The sequence below is a fragment of the Thermobia domestica genome, chromosome 5 (genome assembly GCF_964235325.1).
Source record: "Thermobia domestica chromosome 5, izTheDome1.hap1.1, whole genome shotgun sequence".
Lineage (NCBI taxonomy): Eukaryota > Metazoa > Arthropoda > Insecta > Zygentoma > Lepismatidae > Thermobia > Thermobia domestica.
In genome coordinates this window covers 316,703,107-316,729,668 of record NC_137458.1, presented here as the reverse complement: position 1 = coordinate 316,729,668, position 26,562 = coordinate 316,703,107, and the positions used below count along the sequence as shown (strand labels likewise).

At 35.9% G+C, this 26,562-nt stretch overlaps 1 protein-coding gene across 3 annotated transcripts in view; it reads right to left on the bottom strand.

Moving 5' to 3' along the window:
• Positions 1-611: 611 nt before the first annotated feature.
• Positions 612-26,562, bottom strand: part of bug (thioredoxin domain-containing protein bug) — a 47,104-nt gene continuing 21,153 nt past the window's right edge. For all 3 annotated transcript variants that reach the window (XM_081760458.1, XM_081760457.1, XM_081760459.1), the window contains exons 5-7: positions 22,970-23,172; positions 7,075-7,205; positions 612-1,112 (exon numbers count right to left, since the gene is read on the bottom strand). In XM_081760458.1, the coding sequence (XP_081616584.1) occupies positions 889-1,112; positions 7,075-7,205; positions 22,970-23,172 (558 nt within the window). In that variant the 3' untranslated portion in view covers positions 612-888. The remainder of the gene's footprint in view (positions 1,113-7,074; positions 7,206-22,969; positions 23,173-26,562) is intronic.

The following is a 26,562-nucleotide window of genomic DNA, read 5'->3' as shown; positions in this document are numbered from 1 at the left end:
GGGTGCAATTCCAAGCAACTTGATTTTGGACTTTTGCACAGCTAGATTGTGCATTTCGTCCACTGTGCGTGGGGCTTACGAGCGAAAGTCCGTTAGAATCTTCAAGTCGATTTATTTTAATAACCACAAGATTCTTCATCCTATCGTCGCTTCAAAGTAAGAATAACACTAATGTTATTGAACAATGCGAATAAATGCTAATTCAAACAGTGGCTTTTATATTCACAATCTTGTACAGAAAGTCGTTTCAGATTTACGATAACGAAGTTTCTTACATTAAATTCAAGATGTAAATAATAATGAAATGAAAATAATAAGTGTCGCCTATATAACCAATTCGAGTTCTCAGTGTACACAAGGAAATAAAACGGCTTTCATGCAGGGTCTACCACGATTATACGCATACGCTATTTTTATTTTGGATATGCACGAACAGAATTCCCTTCATACAAATTGAGAGCTCGAGATTGAAGGCGAGAAATATTCGTACATAGAGTTAACCACTCCAATGGAGCAAACAGAAAAAGGAAGCAATTAAATTGGGCTTAATATTTATCACTGGACACTGGATGGTATGAAATCCTGAAAGGCGTCAATCAACATAAGCAGCATTTCAAGTTTGATTTAATATTTACTTACAAAATTTGAATTACATTTAATAATATTTGGACCAATTCAAAGTGAAATATCTTTATGTACATTTTCTATACATAACTGTTCACACAACAACGTCCAAAAGTGTATTTCTAACAGTCTTTATTTGCCTGAAACATTTAAAATATACCAGTAGACTCTCCAACACAGTTGGATCATTTAATAATGTTTCAGTAATGATTGAAAATGTTCCATCATTTGTGTTAAACAGCAAGCACTTTTATATCTATTCATTTATTCCACATGTTCATGGTGGGCCTCTGCATCTCTCCAGGTATTTTGAATGGTCTCCACAATCCACGTCCACCACGAAGACCTCATGAAATAATAAATACAACACAGCACAATGAACACCCATGACACAACCAACCAAATGTCCGTCTCATTTGATGGAACCGTAGGGATTGGTCCCGAGAAATCAGCAGAAGTAACGTTCAGAAGACCAACGGGTTCCAAACCTTTGAAAATTAAAATATAAAATAAGTTGAATAAATAATAAATGCATCTAAATCATATTTGGAACTGACATGAATTTACATAATAGAAACCATTTCTTTATAAACAACTGAACAAAAAGCCTTACTGAAACAGATACATTCCTATAGATATCAATCATCATACTCTACGGGTAAAAACTAGAGTAATGTTCATGATTTCATTTGAAGGAATTAAGATATATCATCTCAAATTATTATTTTTTTTCTTTCTTTTTTGCGCTAATTCTGTTAAAAGACAGAACGAGACAGAAAAAGAACTTACAATTGTCTTCGATACTCGCCCAAATAAGAACTAAAGCTCTGTCTGACCTTTCCATACCACATTTCCTAACAGTACTGCATTAATAACAATTTGTCCCAAATACAAAATCCAGTAGCTTTTATGTTATTTACACTTACTAAATATTTCGTAGATCTAAAGCTAAACTACTTGGCGTAACAGCCCCTCCACGCCATCTGTTAGCGATTGGTGGAACTACGTCCAGCCTAGCGACGAACGCGTGGTCATCGGGAGCTTTCTAGACTTAGTGGCCATCACGTCTTTTATTCACGTGACTCCCCAGTTTGCCTCACGACGCACAGTGGGGCGAAAACGCAAAAAGCTGGCCAAAATATGATAACTATATTCAAATTGAATGAAATTTAATATTAAGGGGTTATTGACGTTGCTGATTACGATTCTGCAAATAAAGTTGAAAAAAAAAATGGCGGATCCAAAATGGCGGAATAAAATTTGCAAAAGTCAAAAAAGTCGTAGAAATGTTCTCAAAAGTGGCGATAAAAGGGTTATTGAGGTTGCTGACTACGATTCTGCAACTAAAGTTAAAAAAAATAAATGGCGGATCCAGAATGGCGGAATAAAAAGAATGTCAACATACATCGTAATTTTCACAATATATATTTAACAGCATTCACTTTTTTCACATATTTTTATGAACAACTAGCAGCGTTCACCCCGCTTCGCTGCGGTCACCCCGGAACGCAATAAACTTTGTTACTTAGATAATTTTTACTTTTTCGCTTTCAAGTGATATGATAAAAACCATAGTAGATTGCAGTAAATGTTAACATTATATCGCCTGTCATTTATGTTAACCCGCCGAGTGACACGGTCATGCGGGTTGCATATAAATACGTTTATTTTTACCTATGATGAACTAACAAAGGATTTGTACGTTATGGACACTTGAATGGTCAATTATCTCAAGACACTGGTAATTGAAAATTAAAGTGATATGATAAAAACCATCTAGGGTCCAAATCCTAATAACCCCCCAAAAATGAAAGAAATTGGTTCAGCCGTATTAGCGTGATGAGGGAACAAAGGATTTGTGCGTTCTCTTTTATATATAAGATTATTTGTTACTTACGTTCTTATTTGTTAGAAATGTATTATTACTTAAATGACACAAATTATTGGTATTTGATTCCGTTATAATAACTGCAACGGCTTGTCACTGTAACATTAAATGAGCAATAATTAACAACACGCTTCGTGATTGGCACGTTTTGGCAGCTACGTTTTTGTCGACAGCATTAATTAATAATCAGACTACCATTCTACAAAATATGTACGTGGTGCACGAGGGTGCACATAATGTTTTCAACGCTTTAAGTTAATAAAATATATAAACAATGTGAAAATTATGCCTGACTTGCGATTCAAATTACAAATTATTGCATCATTATTATTAATTTTTCACTTCATACACTTATTCTACTTACCAGTAAGATATAGGATAACTTTACAGATTTAAAAACTATGAACGCGTTCGAAAGTTACAACCGTTTCAACGGACGCGTTACAATTCTTCTATTGTTCTCTACGCGTTTGACCTGCTGAAGGGTCTACTTAAGAGTGGCTCAGGTAGTCGGAATAAAGTAAAAACTCTATTCTATTTATGGATTTGGGCCCTTCAAACATCACTCTAGCCAACTACATAAAAAAATTCCTAAATTACGAACTTTTGTTTTTTTTTACTTTTGGCCAGCTTTTGGCGTTTTCGCCCCACTGTGCGACGCTGGGTGGACGCCGAAAATTAGGAAGCACCGGCCGGGAATCGAACCCGGGACCACGCGGACATTAATCTAACGCTCTAACCACTAGACTACGGGGTCCCCCAGTAGTAGATCTAAGATGTATATTTCTTCAAGTTTAACAAAAGCTACTACTACTACTATACTGCTTTCAGTTAGTTAACTGGAAAAAGGCGAGCAATGAATACGATAACTGTTAACAAAGAGTTTTGAATTAAATAGTTGAGCTGCACTTCGTGAGAAATATAAATTTTGTATTTAAATGAGTAGGTTTCACTTTCTATAAAGCGTCGTTATTTTACATGTAAAAAGAACGGAATGTGTCACTATATGCAATGAAAACTATATTTAAAGCTAAGCCGTAAAGACACTACACCAAACTCAAAAAGTTACATACAAAAAATGTCAATCAGAGAGGCAGCAGAACATATTGTGAAAACAAGGAGGCAACAAGTATTAATACATGATATACAGTTTGAGGTAAAAGTATGGCAGCATGCTTTTAATCTGAAAACGGTGCGATTGAGGAAGATGATGATACGTGGGATATGGACATTAAGCGTAGAGCACACCAAACAGGGATAGTGTACTTCACGGCATCTATCTTGAAAGCCATCATCTTGAATTTAGGTACAAAATTTCGAATGGGAAGTAGCATATGAAGCATGCCATTTGAGACGAGCGTTTACTACCATTTATTGAAGAGTTGACATGTGGCATTATAAGAGTCGTCCACTTCCAAAATGGCTCTCATCCATTTACAGGAGATTCTAAAAAAAGCTTTAAAAAAATTAATTAAAAAAAAAAAACATGTTTCGTACAACTAGGAATATTTCAGTGTGTTCATGTCACAAAACATTCTCAAATAACTTATTTCCAATTTTACAAAACGCATCGATCCTACAGTTTTTCTCGGTTTTCTGGGATTTCATATAAATGGACAAGAACCGTTTTGAAACTGGACGAGTCATATAATAGTTGTTCTTTTGTCGTTGCAGGTGATGTAACATGGCTCTAACTCTGCAAGAATGTATTGTTATTGCTCTAATAAATGGAAAGTGCACAAAAAAATCGCACATATCAGTTTTGCAGAAGTTTAAAGAGACGGGAATAGTGAAGGGCAGAAAAGGTTCTGACGGTCAAGGACCACAACTGATTAGGGAAAAGCAATAACAGTCGTGCCATTCATCTGTCAAGAGCTCTAAACGCAGTACCCAACGTTTGGCATCGGCGTTAGCAGTACGTAAATTACCAGGATTAGGAGTAGGTATATTACCACAGCACTATGACCGTGTTTACCTTGAGCTGATAGGAAGATGGTTCTAAGTAGGTCCGCCACTACCGTAGTGACAGCTTGGACCCTTCTAGTAAGATTATTTTCATGTTTGCTGCAGTCTTCGACAGGTATTGTCCTCCATCCTTCGCACAATATAATGAACAGTGCGGTGGTGATTACGCGGTATTGTAGTCGAGTCCTCAACTGGCGTCCCAATTCATCCAAAGATTTTATTAAGGGTTGAGATCGGGGCTTTGGGCCGACCAGTCGAGCACTGGCACTTACCTTTTCTCAAACCACTTTGTGATAGCGCGCTCTTTATGGATGTTGGCATTGTCATACTGAAACACAAACGGCCCACTACTGAACTATTGCGAGAGAGTAGAATTCTCTAGGGTTACTTGGTAGATGTTTGTATTCATAGTTTCAGGCATTAACATTACCGTTCCCAGTCCATAATAAGAAATAGGCCCACACTATGATTCTTCTACCGCGAAATTTCACACTGAAAACAACGCACTCTGTTAAGTAGTGCTCATCTGGCATGCGCCAGTCTACACGTGTCCGTCGAATTTCCATAACAAGTGGCGTGATTCGTTACTTCACTTGATGCTCTTCCACTATCCACTTGCACCGTGTCTTGAGCCACTCTAATCGACAGTACGCGTTCACCTGTGTGGTCCTGTGGTCCTTGGTTTATGAACTGTAGCTCGTTAACGGAACACCAGTGCAAACGAGGAAGGTACTATAATGATTTACATTTTCTTTTACCATTTCAAGTGCATTGGACCACTGAAGTTGGGAAGAGAGTCACAGACACCTAGGACCTTCAACTACAAATCGAGTGTCACTGCCAACGATGACGACAGCAGTACTCTGTACATTCCATTTCTTGAACCCTTGTGAGTGTTACTAACAGATAACATGGAAAGTGATTATGGAGGACAGCACTGGATGTTATGTTTCCTGTGGAAAGAGGACGTAGCCGCTCTGAAATCAACAGGCGATTTGTGGCAGTGTGTAAAAAAACATGAATCGTCGCGGAAAACAGCGTACATCTAGGTAGAAGGTTGGAAAGTGGGTAGCACCTTGACGAAAAAGAGCAACAGTTCTGGAAGGAAAGTAACAGTAACAACACCAGCCATCACCATCGTGGTAGAAAAGACCATTCAAGAGAACAATCTATCACTTTCTCTCAAATGGAGACGGACTCTGCTACAGGACTAACCAGAAACACCTTGTAGCGCATCGTGCATACCCACTTACAGTTGGAGAAGGTCAGTACAAGATGGATTCCAAGACCCTTGTCTACACAGCAAAAACAATGTCAACTGGAAGTGTGCAAGGAACTTTTGCAACGTCATGATCATGATACCAAAGATTTCATGTCTAGGCTTGTAACTTGTGATGAGACCTGGCTCTATTACCATAAGCCGACGAATACGCAGCAATCACTGCAGTGGAAACATTATGACAATCCACTGCCAAGGAAATTTCGAACAATACCTTCAGCTGAGAAACGTATGGATACAGCATTCTGGGACACAAAAGGCATTATCCTGATATACTGGCTGGAAGGTGGATACACGATTTATAGTGCAGCGTATGTGGAGACTCTCAGACGCTTACGTCATGCCATTCAAAGGAAGAGGAAAGAAAAATGGGCAAAAGGAGTGCTTCTGCAACAGGATGATGTACGTCCTCACACCAGCCGATAAACTACTGCTGCCATTGATCAACTAGGGTTTACAGTGCTGCTACACTCTCCCTACTCTCCGGACTTGGCTTTCAGCGATTACCACCTGTTCCAGGCAATGAAAAATCCTCTAGATGGTAGTCAGTTTGCAGGTACTCAGGAACTTAAACAAGCTGTCCAAACATAAGTGCGTGGGATTCCAAATAATTGGTTCCAAGGGAGTCTTCTGAAGCTGACAAGAATTTATAAAGCTAAAAAGAGATTATATTGAGAAGGTGGATACATCAGTTGCTGTATAACTTGTGTGAATATGTCTGAAAAATAAAAGTGGAAATCATTATAGTACGCTCCCGTAATACACGGAACAATTAGAGAGCTTTAAACATTTCCCGCAAATTTTTTTTACCCGATTTTTTTTTTTTTTTTTTTTTTTTTTTTTGAAGGATTTAATGCTCCTCTTTTTCTACACAAACTGAAGAGTTTTTATGCACATTTTTATCTAATCAACTAAATTCCAGTAACAGTGTAACAGAAAATAGTGTAATCGAAGTCTTTTACGTTGTTACACTAAGTTTACAAAAATTTGACTTCTTCCAAGCTGTCGTGATATACTAATTTATTCTGTGATTTGGCAAAGACATACTATTATAAATTAAATTTTCTCTTCTTTACTCCATAATTGTCATCGAAATAGTTTGCTGTGCAGGAGCGCCGCAGTCCCATGAAATGAATGCATGAAAGTTGCTGGTATACCCGTAACCTCAAGTCTTCAAATGTTAGTAAATACAATAAAGATCATAAGAAAGTCTGTTCACACACCACAGTGATTATTGTTTCATATGACATTAAACTAAATAAAGGTTTCGCTATTAGGTATGCTCATTTATATACAGATTGAAAGTGGTTTGTCTTACCAGTGTGCTTCGTGATGAACTTGGCTAACATACTTAAAGTGTAATCGGAGTCATTAAATTTAGCAGCAGGTCTTCCATTATGGAAAAGCATTACTGTTGGAACTCCAACCACTCCATATTGGGTGTTGAAGCTGAAAAAGAACAAACAATATTTATACTTGCCAAATAAGGACAGGTGTCAACTTACACTTTCTTCTACTGCTACTATTACTAACAACCAGTATGAAGGTCTAGAGACTTTGGTGAACGATGGGAACGCGGTGGGTTAGTGGTAGGTCACCCTTGGTGCATCGCTTTCCTAGTTGGATCGCCTCTTACTGTCTAAATAATAGCTTTAGTGCCTGAAATTGAATATTCTGTGCATTTTCTTCAAAATAAGACCTTATTAGGGAAAAATGTATGATTTAGTGTTTGAAGAAAAGATTTTGCTTCTTCCGAGAAATATAAGACTAAGAGAAACTAACTTATGGACAGGTCAAAGTCAAATTTCACTCCGCTACGCTACAATCAAAGAATATTGCCGAAAGCAATGACACATTCTCCCCTTCCACTTCCTCTTGTTTACAACAGGGTTGCATTCCACAGATGCACAAAAGAATTACTGGTAGTTCTTTAGGTCCTCATTTCAGCATAGTGTTCCGTCTTGGCCGTATGATTTCTGATATAGTTTTTTTTTTTTTCTCTCAAGATGCCTAAGGGTGTTTGGGTAGTAAACTGAATAATTATTTCTGAAGATGTGCTTACAATTGACGGATACAGTGAATTGTGCGGAAAAAAAAATCACGATACACAACACTTAGAAACTGCCAAGTATAAGTCTGCATCAAGTGAAAAACAAAAAATTAGCAAAACCTTCACTGATTACTTCGTACGCTGCTAGTAATCGGCAGCCTGTTTTCTGCAGATTTGCGTAAGGCATTCATAGAAGCAGGTATACTTCTGGAAATTACAAAATGACTCCTTGAAGCATTTCTTGTCAAAGTACACACGTGAACAGGTATTGAGCGAGTCAACATTACTCAAATATTACGTAGACAGCTGTTATTTGGGTATTATTGAAAGAATTAGGAAAGATGCGAGTGAAAAAATCAGTTTCGATTGACGAAACGCCTGATGCCGCGAAACAGTTCCTTACTAATGTTGTAATCGGTACAATGGAACATGATCAACAGCCTAAAATAGTTCTTCTAGCATGTGAGGAACTGCCAAAAACAAATAGTATAGCAATTGCTCAGTTGTTCACTTCCTCACTGAATTTATTTTAGCCAGATGGTGTTAAACTCCTGTGTGTACAAATCAAATGTTGTAAATTACAAAATACTGTTTATAGTGATAAAATGCCGTAAAACTTTGGACTGCTATGTGTACTGATAAAGTGTATAAAATTTGGACTGTTATGTGTAGTGATACTGTATAAAATATATTTACTAAATATACATGGAATAAATAAATAAATAAATAAAAGAAGAAATTAAAAAAAACATGTATATTTCGAAATTTTTCTAACATTATTTATGACTTGAATTAATTTTTTTTAATTATATTGAGTATTTGTTTCCGTTGCTTCGAGTTATATTTTAGTGCCTATTTTACTGCCTATTTTTTAAAATTTTAAGTGCTTATTTGCCTGCCTATTTTCTAGGTTTTTAGTGCCTAACATCCGGTTTCTAGTGATCATATTTTCAGTACGTAGGGTGAATTTCACAGTAAATGAAATTATTATGCCTGAACCCATCCAAAAGAGGGAGAGGAAAAAAATCAGCGTACTAATAGAGGTATCCCTTACCTCTTTCTCAATGCAAAAAAGGTGCGAGATGGTGTGTGAAATTTTCTGCTTCAATTGTTCATCTATTTTTAAATATTGAATTCTGGCCAGAGAATATGACAAGTGGACTTCTACAGATCACTAACAAACTGGTTCACATCTCTATTTACGATTTTATTACACAGCATATAGTTCTTTAGTATGTGTAAATGTTTTAAGCAAAAATAGTGAAATTTAAATAATAATAATAATAATAATAAAGAATCTTCCAAATATTACATAATCATCAGTTTGTTCATGAAAGTTTATTTAGATTAATTTTATTAATAATTTAAGATCTTTACTTGAGAGTTTGTTATTTGTGATCTTATGTAGAAATACATACAAAGACTTTTCATTACCCATAAATTTGGGAAAGTAAATCTTACTACCAAATTTCAAACTTATCCTATTATTTTTATTCTAAAGGTCAGACAAGCAGAGAATTTCATAATCGTATCTTTTATGTAGCAACAAGTCTTCTTCCAGGGTGGCCACTTTTTTGGGATTTTTAAATTTCCTGACTTTTCCCTGTTTTACAGACCTTTTCAGAGAAGATTCAAAATGGATATATTCACATATTTTTAAGCAAAATTCGTTACAAAGCTGTAAGTAAACTACAATGTAGAATTACTAACTAAAAAGAACACTACAGAACGTAACTGTAGTCTAATTTTAATCAAATTTCCTAATTTCTCATTTTCTAAGGTCTAATTTTAATTACTTACCTGCCAGTATTTCTCTACCATACCACTTTAGTAACTTTTAGTCTAAAGATTAACACTATTTACAAAAGACGACACACTGTAACTATTTCCAAAATCCAATCTCACATTACACTAACTGTTCACTAAAAACCCAAGTGTTCGGATTAATACAACATTCACTGAAATGTTCAAGACCTCTAATTCCTGATTTCCTCATCAACTACACACATCTTCTCCTTAACCTCAGCCAACAACTTCATTTTCTTTGCCCCGACTTCAGCAACCTTACCCTTAATGGCATTTCCCTTCTTCTGTTTCTTCTCTTCCTTTTTGTGGTTCTTCAGGAATTAACTTTTCTATACAACCAACAGTTGAAATTGTATCTGCACTGTCCTTAGTGCAATTAGACTGTTCACTTTGATTTTGAATCAAACATTCTTTGTTGATTCAAAATCTCCTCTTTACACTTGCATTCCCATGAGAAATTAGGAGAAATTTTACAAAATCAGCCATCGGCATTGAGCATGCGCAAAAATCTAATATTTCCATCCAATGGTCATCTAATATCTTATTTTTTTCTGTCGAAGTCTTCAATGCTTCCAACACCAGATGATTCTGAGAAAAAGTTTTAAATTACTTCACCTTCGATTTGATCAGCCAATGCTCCTGGAAGCCAATTTCTGGATACCACGATTTGCAGACAATTGGACACTCTCTTTGCATCTCTCTTGTTATCTACAAATATACTTGGATCCAGATACGAAATTGCTCTTGTCAGCTTGGATTTCAAAGGTGACTTCTCCATTATTTTCACTACAAATGTCTGACAATCTTTGAAAAATTCAAGAATCTCAGTTTGAGACATAGAAGCATCCTTTTGATGTATAGCCAAATTTTTACAAATTTAGCTTCTTACAGGTATTTATTCTTCTGAATATCAATGTTCACTAATGGCTGGTCTACCAAAGCTCTATCTTTCACAAACCGATCAGCTACAGACAACATAGCGGCATAGAGGAAATTGTAAAAGAAAGGAGCTAAGGGAGCCTCTCTCTGAAATTCACGTAAAAATGGTTCAACAGCCTTTGCTAATGTTGTGAAAAAGCCTAGTTTTGCACCAAGCAATTTATCATTTATGGAATTTCTTACAGTAGCAAAGTTCTTACATCCTGATACTTTCCTCTCGTCAGCAGCCTGCTGCACTTACTTCATTACTTCCATGGCTAGGAAAGCGATCTCTGCATTTTCCGTCCATCTAATGCTGCAACATTTTTCAGGAAACACAGAACATCCTTTGAATCTTATATAATCTGCTCGACGAACTGGAATTTCTTTGAATAAATTGTAAAAAGCTCGCAGCTATTTTTCAAATTTCCAGCCTGTTGCTTGCATGGCACCTTTGAAAGCGCAATTCATAGTATGCAGCACACACCCATCCTTTTTCATACTCAGGCCTCCCAGCAGGTCATTGAAAAATTATAGGACAGTTGGGTTTATCAGTATAAAAATAGGACAGTTTGGTTTATACAATAGAATATTATGCTCTGACGCACAGAAAAAAAAAAAAAAATATTGTAAGAAAAGGCCACCCTTAACCCCAATGAGCAACTGGAAACAAGATTTAGTTTAATACAGAATAACAGTATATTTAACCTTCTACTTTTTAAGCTTAGTAGACCTGCTGTATTGTTTAGGAAAAAAAAAACTGACTGAAATAAATGACTTGATTTACTGATTAAAAGGAAAATTATTGTGGACTGAGTTGCCCATGCCTTTCCCTCGATCCATTACTATTATACTTATACATTTTTACTTTTAAAGGTACATAAAACACTAGCGTACGTGTTACTTTTGCGACACCTTTGTTGTGGCATGTTTAAGTCATTTGGTTCCAGCCTCAATCAGGGCTTGTGCACCTGACAGCTCATCCATGAGCCGATGCTTTATTTCTTTCTGAAGCCGAATGTTTACCCCTGAAATTAATTTTTTAGTTTCACGAACTTCAAAACACACGTTTTCCTTTTTTGGCACTCATTTTTGTCTTTTTTGCTGTGATCTCATGCTCAATTTCTTGCTGTTCTAAGTTCTTCGTGTCCATATCTTTACGATAGTTTTTATGTGCTTCTTTGCTGTACATTAACATTTCTTTAGTGATATTAACTTCAATTGCATTTTTACCCACTGCTCTTTAATCATTCGTAGCCCATTAATGGTTTCTTCATTCTGTCCTTGTCTCTCGGATGGCATCATGTTATTTTTTGTGGAGAAACCACGTTCAACTGATGCCCGCCCGTCTGAAAGTGTTAACACTGCTTACATAAGTTCAATAATAGTTGGATACTTTGGTTTCCTTGTATTATTTTCCAGCAGCATTACTTCGTTCCAATAAACGCCAACATTACAATCAACAAAAAAGTCATCGTGTATACTCTGATCACTCATATAAATTCGCTACTTGTCTATAGCCTTGTCAATTTCCTGACTGATCAACACCTGAGGCGAAACAAGACTCTAACTGTTTCAAAAATGACAATATCTTATTTTGCTCTTCCTTTGCACGTCTAACAGCAGGATGTAAAATCTGGCTATGTTTCAAAATCCGGTTATTTAGCGGCAGCCTCTGTTGAAGCTAACTTGTTACTGTTATGAAAAATTTCTTTGCATTTAATGTGAATAACCTTTGTTGCACTTTATCGACTTCTTTCAATGCCAAACCGTGCGCCTTCACCGACATCAATTTTGTTATCTGGCAGTAGATTTTTTTCTCTCACTTTTATATTCAGAAGATCACATCCGGTTTTTTCATTGTACAGATCAAATACTGCAACTCTTGCCATTATTCTTTGAAATAGCTTAACTAATTCATCATATAAAATGTGTGTAAGTGGTTCCTGTTTTTGCATAATCACAAGGAATTTATCAAAGTGTGTACACTAATAAGAAAATGTAAGTATGCAAATGTAACAAGAGATCTCAAGTTCTGACGGATTCTCTTGTAGCGTTCTGACTGTAATGAAATTTGATTTTGCTTAGGAAGGAAATTAAAGAAATATTCTGTCGGTGCTGCCCACAGAGAGAGAATTCTAGAGCAACCAGGATTTTCACCATTTTACTGCTTTCCATGACTTCTCCAAGGCGCTTCTACGACAAACTTTTATTTCCAGGTTTTCCAGAACGCGTGGAAATCCTGCACATTATGTATAATACTGGAAGACATTGAAATAAGTTCGTGAATACCAACATACCTCAATGCCTAGCAAACATTGCTGCACAAACTGCTGAAAGAAAATGCTAACACAGCTTGCGTTATAAGAAACTAGAACATGGTAAGGTTCCTTAGTAAAGCTTAATTGAGGAAAAGAATAACCACATGGAAAACAAAGAAAGAAAAAAAAGAGTGGAAAAAGCAAATAAAAAAATAATAGTGAGAATTAGTGACTAAAATCCCTCAGAAAAAATGCTAAGGTTGCTAATATGTAGCATTTTAAATCATTATTGGAACGGTCCTTGGCTTGTACTTTTAATAATACAGTCACTGAAAAAATATAGAAAATAACGAACAAGATTAAACTATAGGACACATATACACAAATTTCCAAAATATAGGAAAAAATAGGAAATAGGACAGCTTGGAACCCTGCATACTATTTGAGTCTCGCACGGATTAAACGGGATTCGGAAATATATTGCTTCAGCAGAAAAATTTCATTACAACCATGTCTATATTTTTCCACATAATACGAATCTACAGGCTACTCGTTCCACAACGTTGGGATCGACCCAGGGTTGGCAAAAACCATTGTTTTTATTGTAAAAACAAACAAAAAACTTTTTTTTGGGTTTAAACCAGAATTTTTTTATTTAAATAATTTGCTCTATGCATTTATATTACATATGGACAGAAATAAGTTTGCTTCGCCTTGGTATTATTATGCAACAACCGGGTTATGCTGGAAGGGGCCACATAAGCTTAAAGCGGAATCCAAACCGTTTCTCGGTTTATATCCGAGAGAAATTGTCCTCCATTTGAACTCGAAACCAGGACTTATTGACCACAAATTCGATAAGTCTGCCGACTCACTTACGAAGGACTCCTGATAAAAATACGTTGCACTGATCCTTACATACTTGTTAATATGTAATCTTGTCAAGAGTCATTTCAGAAGGACAAAAAGATAAACACATGCACAAGTGAAACTATTATACAGAATTACAAACGTACATTCCGATGTACATCCCCTCTCAAAACGTACAACATTCCGATGTATTTTATCAATAGTAAACTTATTAAAACGAAAAAAAAATATTTAGAATTTTTCTTTGATTGAAATTGCATAAGAATAATAACAAACTATAACAAAATCACAAATGAAACATTCATAAACTTGTAAAAAATATATTAAAAAAGTTGCTTTTGTAGTATAATCTCTTTGAGTAATGAATAGGGAATTTAAGTCTGAATATAATACAAATAATAAACGGGAGTGAAACGTGATAACCCACAAATGTGTGTTCATCAATATTTTACGAACACTTACACTTTTACAAACATTTTTCCTTTTTTGGTTTAAACCACTTGATTTTTTGGAAACAACAACAACAACTTGTTTAAACCAGCCAACCTTGGATCGATCTATCGAACGGATTGATTGTACAATTTTTTTCTCTCCTCTATTAAGCAGTTAAATGTTGGATTAAATATATTCCTAAACATTGTGAACATAGAAAAAAATCCACTATTTAGCTGCAACTGTAATCCTCTTGAATCTACAAACGAGATTGATTAGACTGGTCAATGGTCACTTCAATTCCAAACAATATACTTCTTCTCTTCCTTTTCTTTGCACCTTTAGTGGTGTAATTACAAAGCCACAAAACACGCCCCCTGATTCCCGTCCGGCTTGCTCCAACGAAACGCAAAATCTGCATATTAATTTGCAGTACATGGCATAGCACATTAGTATGCAAATTTTGCGTTGTGCTGACGCAAACCGGATGGGAATATGTTTCACGAAACACACATTGACTTCCGTGATCGAAACGCAAAATTTGCGACCTCTTTGCCCCTCCCCTAGGCTGCCATCTAGTTACGCCTATCGGATATCACCAACAGTAATACGAAAATCTCGAATTTGACACAAAATATTTTATTAAGGCTGAATATGGTATTCTTCCTTGTACAATTTTCCTTTGTCCTAACAGTGGTGGCTCTTGAAGGTATCATATCGATAAAAAAATACAATTTTATCGGTACAAGTTAAAGGAAGAAAACTTACCTGATGAGCTAATTCCTTTATTCAGCTTTATGATACTGTATGAAGCTTCCTGCAATTAGCTTCTAACGATAAAATTTCAACTTCTACAAATGTGACTTCCCTCAAAAGCCGCCACTGCGTCCAAGGCCCGGCAAATTGACGATATGAAATGGTAATGTATCACTTACATATTTATCTGTGACTGCATGCATGTAATAGCAATTAACTTTGTAGTATCTATTACAGGGCATTTTAGACACAAACTAATTTAAAATTTAATTATAATTCCATATAATTATATTATACGCACGATAAAACACAAACAGTGCACTTCCTTTAAGCGCATGATAGTCGACTTGTTTTGGCACAGCAGAATACAGGCCATGTTTGCAACATGGTACTGGCTAGATGAAGGTTACGCGAACATGGGGTCTCCGCTAGCACCGAAGTATTGTTGCCTGATTCATAATTGTTGTGAGTCCCCAGAGACCGAGAGGATTTTGAATGAAAACAGAGATTAAATGGGGTGGAAGATAATAAATACTTATATTTTCATGGAAGTAGAAATTCCCGGTTTATTTTTAAAATCCTCTGACTTTTCCCGGTGTTTGTAAATTTCCTGAATTTTCCATGTTTTCCCGGTATTCCAGGTGGGTGGTCACCCTGTCTTAAGATACGATGATGAAAAGGTGAAGAATGCCTTGAAACAGTTCATTTTGACTTTTGGATGTTTTCAGGCATAAGACTTTTCATTTACCGTAATAGATATGCATTTCGTGGTATCAAATCAGTAATTATGGTCAATTTTAGTGTTGTAAATAGAAAAAGAATCGTTCGTATTTTTTTCAGAAATGTACGTTTTTTTTTTTTAGAAAAAAACATTGCCCCTCGTTTTTTTTCTAAATTTCGTTTTTTTTCAAATAGTCATTTGTAATGCATCTTACGTCTATTTAAGTATTAAATATTTTTATGTAGGTATAATCACCGTAAAATGCAACATAAATTAAACGCTAGATACTGATACGCTACAAATATTTTACAATTCACATGAATACCATACCTATTAACAATTCGGGTTACAGCAGTTTTCATCAATATCAACTAAGAAATAAAAGTAGAAATGAAATTTTGTTTTTTCGTGAAAACAGGCCTTTAATAAGTACGAAAATAATGTCACGAACAGTATAAAATTCAAATAACTTGTCTAAAGGTAAAAACTAATACTAATTTGCCTAATAGTATTTTTCTAAATGTCATATATAAATAATTTGTCGACTATATATATATATATATATATGATATGCAGAGCCGGCTCCACCATATATGCAACACGTGCATTTGCGTGGAGCGGCAAGTTTGGATGGTCCGGTAAAATCTGTCATAAGTATATTATTTAAATTAAATATTTTTTGTTGGAAACAGACTTCATGATGATGGTAGTTACATTTACTAAGCTGACCTTTTATTTGGATACTACATTCATAAATTATGTTTAGGTTGCATTAGTTTAAGGCCACATGTACAATGCTAAAGCAAATGGTCGAATAAATCCGAGCACAAATTGCTTGATTGTTGCCAAATGCAAGAATTCAGTTCTCGAATAGTAGTGAATATCTGTTCCATTTAGTAAGTTATCACAGTTTTGATATGACAACTAGTCTTGCTTTTGGCAGAAACAAGTTCCTTATCATTGAAGATAGAAACTAGTTTTTTTTTTTTTTTTTTTTTTTTTTTTTTTTTTTTTTTTTTAATGTTAACAGATATTGAAGAGAAATCAAGAAATAAAGATAAAAGAACTAATTGCACTGTAATTGCAAACTGATACATTGAGATTGAAGCTCGATAGTGAATTTTATAAAAAGGATTACCATCTTTCCTCTGCAGGTATGTTCTCTTTATCTTTCACTAACGTAATAGATTAAAACTAAAAAAAAAAAAAAAAGACAACGGGATTGCATTTTTAGTAAGTATTTAAGCCTTTCTGAGTGCAACTGCACTTACCCTCACCTTTGTTGTTCATGCTGGAGTAGCATACTTAAAATCATGACTTTTAAGATTTGTTCTTTCTGGAGAAAGGGGGAGGCGGCAAATTATGCCATTGCATGGGGCGACAAATTGACTAGGACCGGCCCTGATGACATGTATATAAAAGACATGAATATAGGATGACTCAATTTGAAGTAATGCAGGGTGTTTCAAAATTAATATTAGGGGTTTGAAACTTTGTAGTATCTATTACAATTAACTTACAATTATAAATATTATATCAAATGAAAGAGCAACTCAAACAGTTTTGTACGCACGCATGTACATGCATTGTATCTTCTGTCTGCCGTTAGAAAGAGCAAGCAGCAAAGACGTAGACTAAAGAGCAGAACGTTTTTTGTGTTTTAATAAAGACTGAATCTGTACAGTGCAACGGTCTGTGTAAAGAATATTAAGGAGACGCTTGCAACTACGTCCTTATCCTTTGCAGTTGCTACAGGTCTAAAGCCTACAGACTACGGTTTACGTGCCAATTTCGCAAGTGAAATATTGCTGCATAACAATGAAGATTTTTTGGATCATGTCGTCTTCAGCGATAAATCGACATTTCACCTAAGAGCTAATGTGAACACTCATAATGTTTGTATCTGGCCGTCAGCAAATCCTCAGGCGGTACACTTGAAACGAGACTCCCCTAAATTGCATGTGTTTTGTGCCATATGGCAGAAAGTTTATGGGCCTTTCTCGCCTATCGACTAGATGTGTGCCGTGTGACAAATGAATCTCACATTGAACACTTGTAGTAAAGACTGTTTGAGGTACTCTTTTATTTGATGTATTGCTTATAATTGTACGTAAAATGTAGTAAGTACTACGAAGACTTAAAACCCCAAAATTCATTTTGAAACACCCTGTATTTCTCACCAACAGTGTTGGAACTAATATGTGAAAAGGAGAGAAAATTTTCCTTATAAAGTTATTGTTTACAACAACGATATAATTATTAGTCGAGACTATAACTACAACGACAACATGAGTTAGTAGTCAAAAAAATGTAATCAAATGTATTCTCGGTGGCTCAGGTAGCCAAAGTGGCACACACGGGTGTGTCATTTGTTTAATCCGCTCCTGTGTGGACACTAATTAAGATATCGGAATATTATTCTTGCAAAATATGGTTGGACTATAGTTTATCATAAAATATTTTTCTTCTGGTGTGGAATTTCCTTCTCAAATTTCACCCCATTCAAAAATTCGAGAATTTTCTAATTTCGAATTTCCTTTATTTCTTTTTTCCCTGTAGCTTCCTTCGTTGTAGAAAAACCTCCTTATACTTGCCAGGTAGATACCTCGGATGGATACCTAACTGTTGACATCAATTGGACGGGCCTGCACGCAGTGTTGCCAATAAGGGAAATTAAAATTTTCCTAAATTTGGACAAAAAATTAGAAATTTTTGTTTATAAATCCGTAGTACCTATAAGTCCGAGTGCAAGTAAACTTACGCCAATCGAACATTTGTCCTTACTTAACAAACGCAAGTACAGATCGTTACAATGGGGTAATTAGGGAACGCACGAAAAATTCGTATTTAGGTTCTAACCCTTGATTTTTCTAGTTTTTCCCTACTTTTCTGTTTACAGTAATATATTTTTGGTAATTATAAGTTTTGTTCCTTAAATATCGTCATAATACTTGTAGGATATATTAGTGGTGTACCAATATTTAATTTAAGATAGTTTGCGTCTGTCTGGTAGCAGTGTTACCAGCTACATAAAATTTTAATTCCAGATTTTAGGGGAAAATTTTGGAAAAATTATCTGTTTTGTCTCTATTATTTCCCTCTTGTTGGCTATATCGGACCAAACGTATCAGTATCTGGAAGTCTCGTCTTTGCTCTACACAACGCACTATAGAAAGTTTCAATAGGATAATTAGGGGAAGTACAGTAGACCTTGTTCTCTAATTGGGAAGATAACTGTGGTTTTTTTTTAAAGGTAGAATGAGATATTTTTTATTGACATGCTTACTTTATTAGATATCGTCACAATACTTGTAGGATATATTAGAGGGATACCAAAGCTTATTTTAAGATAGTTTGTGTGCGACTGACAGTAGTGTTGCCAGCTACAGAAAATTTTAATTCCAGATTTTAGGGTAAATTTAAAAAAAAAAAAAAAAAAAAAAACCTTTTTATTTCTATTATTTCCTTCTTGTTTGCTACATTCGAACCAACGTACCAGTGTCTAACAGAAATTCGGAAAATTTCCCTTTCCCCCTCTATTATTACCCTCTTACTGGCTATATTGAAACAAATGTACCACTATCTGAAAGCTTCCTCTTTGCCCTAAAGAACGCAGCATAACAAGTTTCAATAGGATAATTAGAGAAGTGTAGCCCCGGCATATTTGATTTTTGGTTGTGAGGCGTAAAAAGTGTCAAAATTTCATGTGTATGACAGAATTTTTTCTTTTCCTCTTTGGATGGAAGCAAGCGACTTTAGGATTTCACTGTACCTTGTCAACACACCAAAGATTATTTTAGGCGACTTGAACCCATATAGCAGCAGTGGTACTAGATACAAAAAATTTTGAAATTCGGTTAGGGAATTTTTAAAAAATTTTCACCCCTACATTTGCCTCAATAATTTCCCACCCATTGGCAACACTGCAATGCAACTTACACCAAAAAATAGCCACATCCATTTTCTAAAAAACAAGGCCTTAACCATATCAATAGAATGAATGGTTTTTGAGCAATAAGTCACTAACTGGAAATGCAGGAAAACGCCAAAAATGACCTGGGGCCGAAAGGAATAATCACACAATTTTGCTAGTATATAGGTGCAAAGAAACAAAAGATTTGTAAGTTACGAGGGCTTCGACTCAAGTTCTGTTGATTATTTCAATAATCTGCGACGTAAATCAATAAATAATAGCTGTCAGAAAAAAAACAGACATTTGAAAAAAAAACATGAAAAAGAACGATGTTTTTTATTGAAAAAAAAAACTTCACAGAAAAAAAAAACGTTTTTTTTACAACACTAGTCAATTTTAATATTTTTGTTTCAATTACGGTATTGTACTCTTTAATTTAAGTGAGCCATGTATTTCCGTTTCTCTAGCGCATCGTTTGCAAAACTTTCGAGTGCAGTTATCTTTCGGAGGATGTAACATTTACGCAGAGGTAATACGAAAAAAAAAAAAAAAAAAAAAAAAAAAAATGATTTCCATATAGATGCTATGCACTAAGTTTCTTAGAAAAGCTATTTTTTTTATTCATTCACCCCCTTCTCTATTTCTCCCATCTGATAAAGCATTTAGCGAAAGCTGTTATATTTTAGGAAACGAAATAAAATTTTAGTTTGACGTCCCACGATTATGTCCTTTAGGTTGAAAGAGACGGATGATTAATGAAAGTGAATCATTGTAAAGGCGCACGCTTTATCTTTCTTAATGTAGGCTATGTCATTATGTTTCCACTATTTTCAGGAAATTCATTTTGTATTCCCACTTGCGATGTCTTTGTTCCAAAATTCATTTCCTTCCTCTTTCTTTTATTACTAAAAATATCTGAAGGTACAATTAACTGTATTCTGGCCGTCTAGTGTTGTTAGTTTTACTCGAAAGGTATAACTATATTCAGAAACTTGATATTTGTAATTAGACTAGCTGAAGTTCACTGTTCGCCTGGGAATATAGATTTATGAGAAATATTTCAAAGAAAAATAAATCCTCTTTCTCCCGTTTAGGACGCGTATTTCAATCGAGACGAATGATAAGAACTAAGTGCTAAATATGATTACTCGTTTCCCTCGTAGTCTAACCGCTTCTTTATCATTTCTTCTTCCTCTGCTGTTGGACATAGCACCCATCTTTTGCTTCCTAACTGTGTCGTTCAGTTTCCTCACTGTGATTGTATGGTTAATGCTTAAAGGCTACATTAGAAACAACAAAAGATATTTTATGATGTATACCATATACAATCGAATCCAAGACGCACCCCACCATTTCTGAACTTCAAAAGTTTCGCCAATTTCTTTATTCAGTTCTAAGATCTATCCTGAATATTCAATGAAGCAATTCAGAATTTGACAGTACAAATTAAATCATACGGGTTTATTTGTTCAAACTAAACATTTCAATGTGAAGACTAAATATAGAACAAAGGTACAATTTTACATAACCACACAGGCATGCTGTGTGTGTTCTGGGAGAAATGACCGGCAGCACACACTTTAGTTAACTCCATTGCCGGAGCGGTTGTGTATGCGATTTCAAGACGCATCTCCCATTTTATACCTGAAATTTTGGCAGAAAAAGTGCTTCTTAGATTCGAGTATAAACGATAACCACGAAAAATGCATAATATTTATTTAATGTAATAATTACTCCATTGCTGAACTCCCACTAACTCTCATTACGCGCATTTTAATGAAAAACCAGTTTGAGGTACGTGCTAACTCATGTCAACCGTCTCAAGTTCCATCCAATCAATCGAACGAAATTATTTTCTTTTAACATCAGTTGTTTCTCACAAGCCTTCGCTTCATCTGCAAATTGCCTGCATGCTAGCGACATCTCTTGGCGTCAGGTAGAAGGTAGCGCAGCTAGCGACACCTATTAATCTGACTGTGAACTATTATGAGCTGACAGAGACTGCGACGTTTCGCTATTATAATAAGAATAGATGCAAAGATGAAAGTATAAGGTTAGTCAAATGGAAATATCCGGACAACGTGCTGAGCGGGATATTAGTCCTGTTTGCTGTTTACATCCACATATGCGTAGACCATAATAAATGTTACATTTGTTGTGCATGGGCGTAGCGTGGCACGCTAGCAGAAGTTGATTACTTATCAATGTTCCTTTTTCTGCCCAGGTAAGACGCGGCGCCGTGTGCCAGTGACCAACGTTACCAAGGAAAAACAGCGGGCTGTGATATGCTTTCTTTGTGCGGGAGGTGTCCATCCAGCGGACATACACAGGAGAAGGCGAAGTGTGTTTCAGACAATACAGTGCGAAAGTGGTGTCGGTGTTTTCATGGTGGCAGGGAGACACTAACTGATGATGTGCAACCCGGGCAGGTGACGAATCGTATTCCTGATGAGACAGTTGCTGCTATTGACAATTGCATTTAAACTGATAGACGGGTCTCCTTGGATGCCATTACTGCTCAAGTACAGGTATCCCATGGCAGTGTGCATGACATGTGCGCAATAGACTTGGTTACCGGAAGGTTTGTGCTCAATGGGTCCGCAAGTGTTTGTCCAAGAAACAGCGACACAACAGAATAGGAATATCACTGAACCATTTGAAGCGATATCAGAACAAAGACAACGATTTCTTTGGAAAGATCACTGCCGGAGATGAATCCATGCCCACTTTATCAACAGGAATCCAAACGTGAGAGTATGCAGTGGAAGCATGCAGGGTCGCCTAAACCAAAGAAAAACCGTTCCATAATATCAGCTGCTAAGGGCACGGTGACTGTGTTCTTCGACGAGCAGCGACCTCTGCTAGTGGAGTTCCTCCCCAAAGAAGAAACAATAAACGCCAACAAATACTGCGACATTCTCAGTCGGCTGCGGCTAGTAATCAAGAATAAACGCCGGTGTAACCTCACAAAAGATCATTTTATTGTCCGGCCTCATGTTGCCAAATAAACACAGGATCTTCTGGCGTCGTGGAAGTGGGAAGTGCTAGATCACCCCCACGTATAGTCCTGACTTGAGTCCCTTTGATTTCCACGTTTTTGGGCCACTCAAGAAATACCTATGGGGCCACCACTATGGATCGGATGAAGAAGTGCAGCAAGCTGTGACAAAGTGGTTCCGAACTCAATCCAAGAAGTTCTTCTTCCAGGGCATTCATAATCTCGTGTCAAGATGGGATAAGTTCCTCAACAGCAATGGTCATTATATTTAGCTCTAACCAGTAATAAAGTCTGTACATGGAAATGAACCTTTTCATTTGATTGCACCTTATACATTAGTGAACAAAGTTTATAACTTGATTACATGTTTTATTTCTGGTGCACACTAAAATAGTTATGAAGCAGAAACAATTAGTGAGTAAACATCTTCCTATAAAATGAACATTAGAAGACAATAACAGAAACTTCCAATCATTTTAGACTCTTACCTGTGGTGCTTCATTGCATCCACTGCCACCATTTTGATGTCAGGAAACGCACGAGGCAACGCACTGAAATGCGGAGCTGCAAGTGCACTGAACTGACACCAACGCGCAAAGAACAACAGGACGACACAATCTGCTGGGGAACTACGACTCGTGATGTTGGCATCTGTTATCAAGAGGCTGGTCAACGCAGACGAGTTCATCACCTAAAATAAGGAGAAACTTTTTGGTTAACACACGAGGAAGAGTGAATAGCATGGCGTTGACTAGGCTAGAATCACCCCAGTAACGGGTTATTTTAAATTATAGATTTAGTGAAGGATAGGAAAGATCAACTGTACCGCGCAACGAATAAACTTCTGGAATATGTACACAACACATACACACATTATTGTATATATACATACATATATAAGGAGAAATGATTGCTGAAATGCTTGTTCTTCCCATGAGGAGAATAGATTTATGGAAAAAATATTTGTAGCCCTTTTCCTCTTTAGGAAACGCAACTCAGTTTTGGACATAAATTTTGAAGTTCACAATCCACTTTGGATAGTCCTGTTGACGAATGAGAAATAATGAAAGCCCCTAAGGTAGGTATTATGTTCCCAACTGATTTCAAAGGGAACACAGCTTTCCATGATGCGATCATAAACAAGACACAACGTCGCTTTGAATGCGGAGAAAAATAAAAATTTCCCTTTCGCAAAGTGTCTTTCTATTCATAGCTCTCATAATAGGATTGTCTATCCAAATCTCACGATTCTAGTTATATTAGAATAGCCTGGGCGTCTATGAGTAAGCCACATTCACTGTTTCAAATATTAGAATATATTCCTTTCCCCTTTGTAGACCCGAATTTTCGAAAACGATATGTGTTTCCTTATATTCAATTAAATTTTTATATACTGATTTTAACATCTTCAGTTTAAGTGAATCGTCACATTGGGCAATTACTCAATAAAAAAAAGGGAAATTTGGATATTATAGAAGTTACCCGTCTTCTCCATCCTTAGGAGCGGAATTTTACAAAAGACTAAAACACATGTTCTATTACTTTCATTTAAGACTTTATAAAATAAAATTCACATCTCCAACTAAGGCGAATTGCCACATTCAGCATCTTCCTCACCTTAAAGAACTCTCCTCTGCCTTTTTCCCTCCTTAGGAGCGAAATTTTCGAAAACTGAAACATATTTTCTTATTTTTATTTAAGAGCATATACCGAATTTCACATTTTCAACTTAAGCGAATCCCTACATTCGGCACTATCTGATTAAACAAAGGAGAATTTGCGTATTTTAAAAATGTTACCATTTTTCTTCTTACAAATGGAAATTTTAAAAATATTGAAATACGATCACAATATTGCGAGCGGTGATGAGAAAAAGCGGAAACGCTATTACTCACCGCAAAAAATATGTAGCAGAACTTTCTTTTACATGCAACAGGTAGCGCTTTCGGAAGATGCAACTTCCTTCATCAAAAAAATATGAAGGATGGTTAAAAAATGGTTAAAAGGTTAGGATATGTAAAAAACAAATCTTCTGTCAAACATTAAAACACACGGGAATAGAAACTCACTGACATTGTACACTGCTGTTCATTGTTTTCTGTTCTTGCTTTCCAAATGGTGAAAGTATGTAGTAAAAAGATTACTCCAAATAATCTTTATTTCTCCTCTATCCAGGTTAAGTGAGGGTCTTTATTTGTGAATAAAATATGATTCTTTTAATTTTTCGTTCCATTGCTATCTTTGCTTTTTTAATTAAACATGATTTCACGATATGATGGTTATAATCTCTAAGATGCGTTGCTAGACCGGTATACCAACTTTCTTGACATTACCATTAAAAGACATAACAATAAATTTGTTACTTCAGTATACCGCAAATCTTCTGCTGGTACAAAATATATCAACTTCAAATCATCACATTCATGGCTACAGAAATTAAATGTTTGGAAGAACTTTTTTTTAGGAGAGCTTTTACTTTCAGACCTCTCTGAGGATCTCAACAAGGAAATACAGTATTTATTACTAATTGGACAGGAAAATGGTTTCCAAACATCTTTATTGTTAAAATGGTACACAGGAGATCGTCGGCACCCACCACCAACCAACAACAGATGCCGTAATTGACAAATGGATTGGTGTCCTTTTGATTCAACATTTTTCAACAAAAATCAAGATGATTCTGCAAAGACACAACATCAAAATTTCAGAAGTTCCTCCAAAATCTATAGATAAATACATAACCAACTTTAAAGAATTTTTTTACTGACCCTTTACAAAGCAGTGGCGTCTATCGGGTGAAATGTCAGTGTGATAAAGTGTATATAGGTCAAACAAAAAGGAACATTTGTACTAGAATAACTGAGCATGTTCGCACCTCGAAATCTCAGAATCCGCAACAGTTATCTGGTCTAGCAACGCATCTTAAAGATTATAACCATCATATCGTGAAATCATGTTTAATTAAAAAAGCAAAAACAGCAACGGAACGAAAGATTAAAGAATCGTAATATATTCGCAAAGAAAGGCTCTCACTTAACCTGGATAGAGGAGAAATAAATATTATTTGGAGTAATCTTTTCACTACATACTTTCACCATTTGGAAAGCAAGAACAGAAAACAGTGAACAGCAGTGTACAATGTCAGTGAGTTTCTATTCCCGTGTGTTTTAATGTTTGACAGAAGATTTGTTTTTCACATATCCTAACCTTTTAACCATTTTTTAACCATCCTTCATATTTTTTTTAAAATCCTTTTTGAAGTCTACCACAGGCTGATGAAGGAAGTTGCATCTTCCGAAAGCGCTACCTGTTGCATGTAAAAGAAAGTTCTGCTACATATTTTTTGCGGTGAGTAATAGCCTTTCCGCTTTTTCTCACTGAAATACGTTTTCCCTTACTTTTAATGAAGAGTTTGTATTACTAGTTTCACCTCTCTAACCTTAGGATTCGTGAGATACATTATTCTGAAAAACTAACCGGAATTGGGACCCATACACAGAGAATGACTCGAAGATCTGTGGAACCAGCGGGCTACCCACCTAATGTCGTACCTGTACCTCCCAGTGGTGAACACTGGAAACTTCCTGTTTACGGTGAAGCTTAAAAATTCCACTAATGATAGGAGGGCGGATAGGGAAAGCTATCACTAATATGCATGGCCAGCACGGTGACTTTGGCCAAAAACTTCCAATTTCTTTTACCACACATGATAGGACATAGTAAGCCAAGGCCCTCATTCTCTGGAAACTGAACTATATCTAAGCATGGCAAGTTCACAATCACATGCACGCAAAGGGTGCTAAGAATCATCGAAGTTATACGCTAGGTTGCCATTTAAAACTCACTACGACTACGAATAATGCAAGATGTCTCACATCAGAAGCAAGATTCCAGGAGTTGGAGGAAGAGATACAGTGTGTGTATTCACGTTTTGATCCACGATTGTTCGATAAGTGCGATTAATTTTTCTCGTCAAAGTTCCATTATTATAAGCTGTTCTTATACGTTGTATTCGCATTATTTCCAGTTAATGTAGGTAAACCTCAACATGAGTGAGCTTACTTGACTTTGTTAATACATT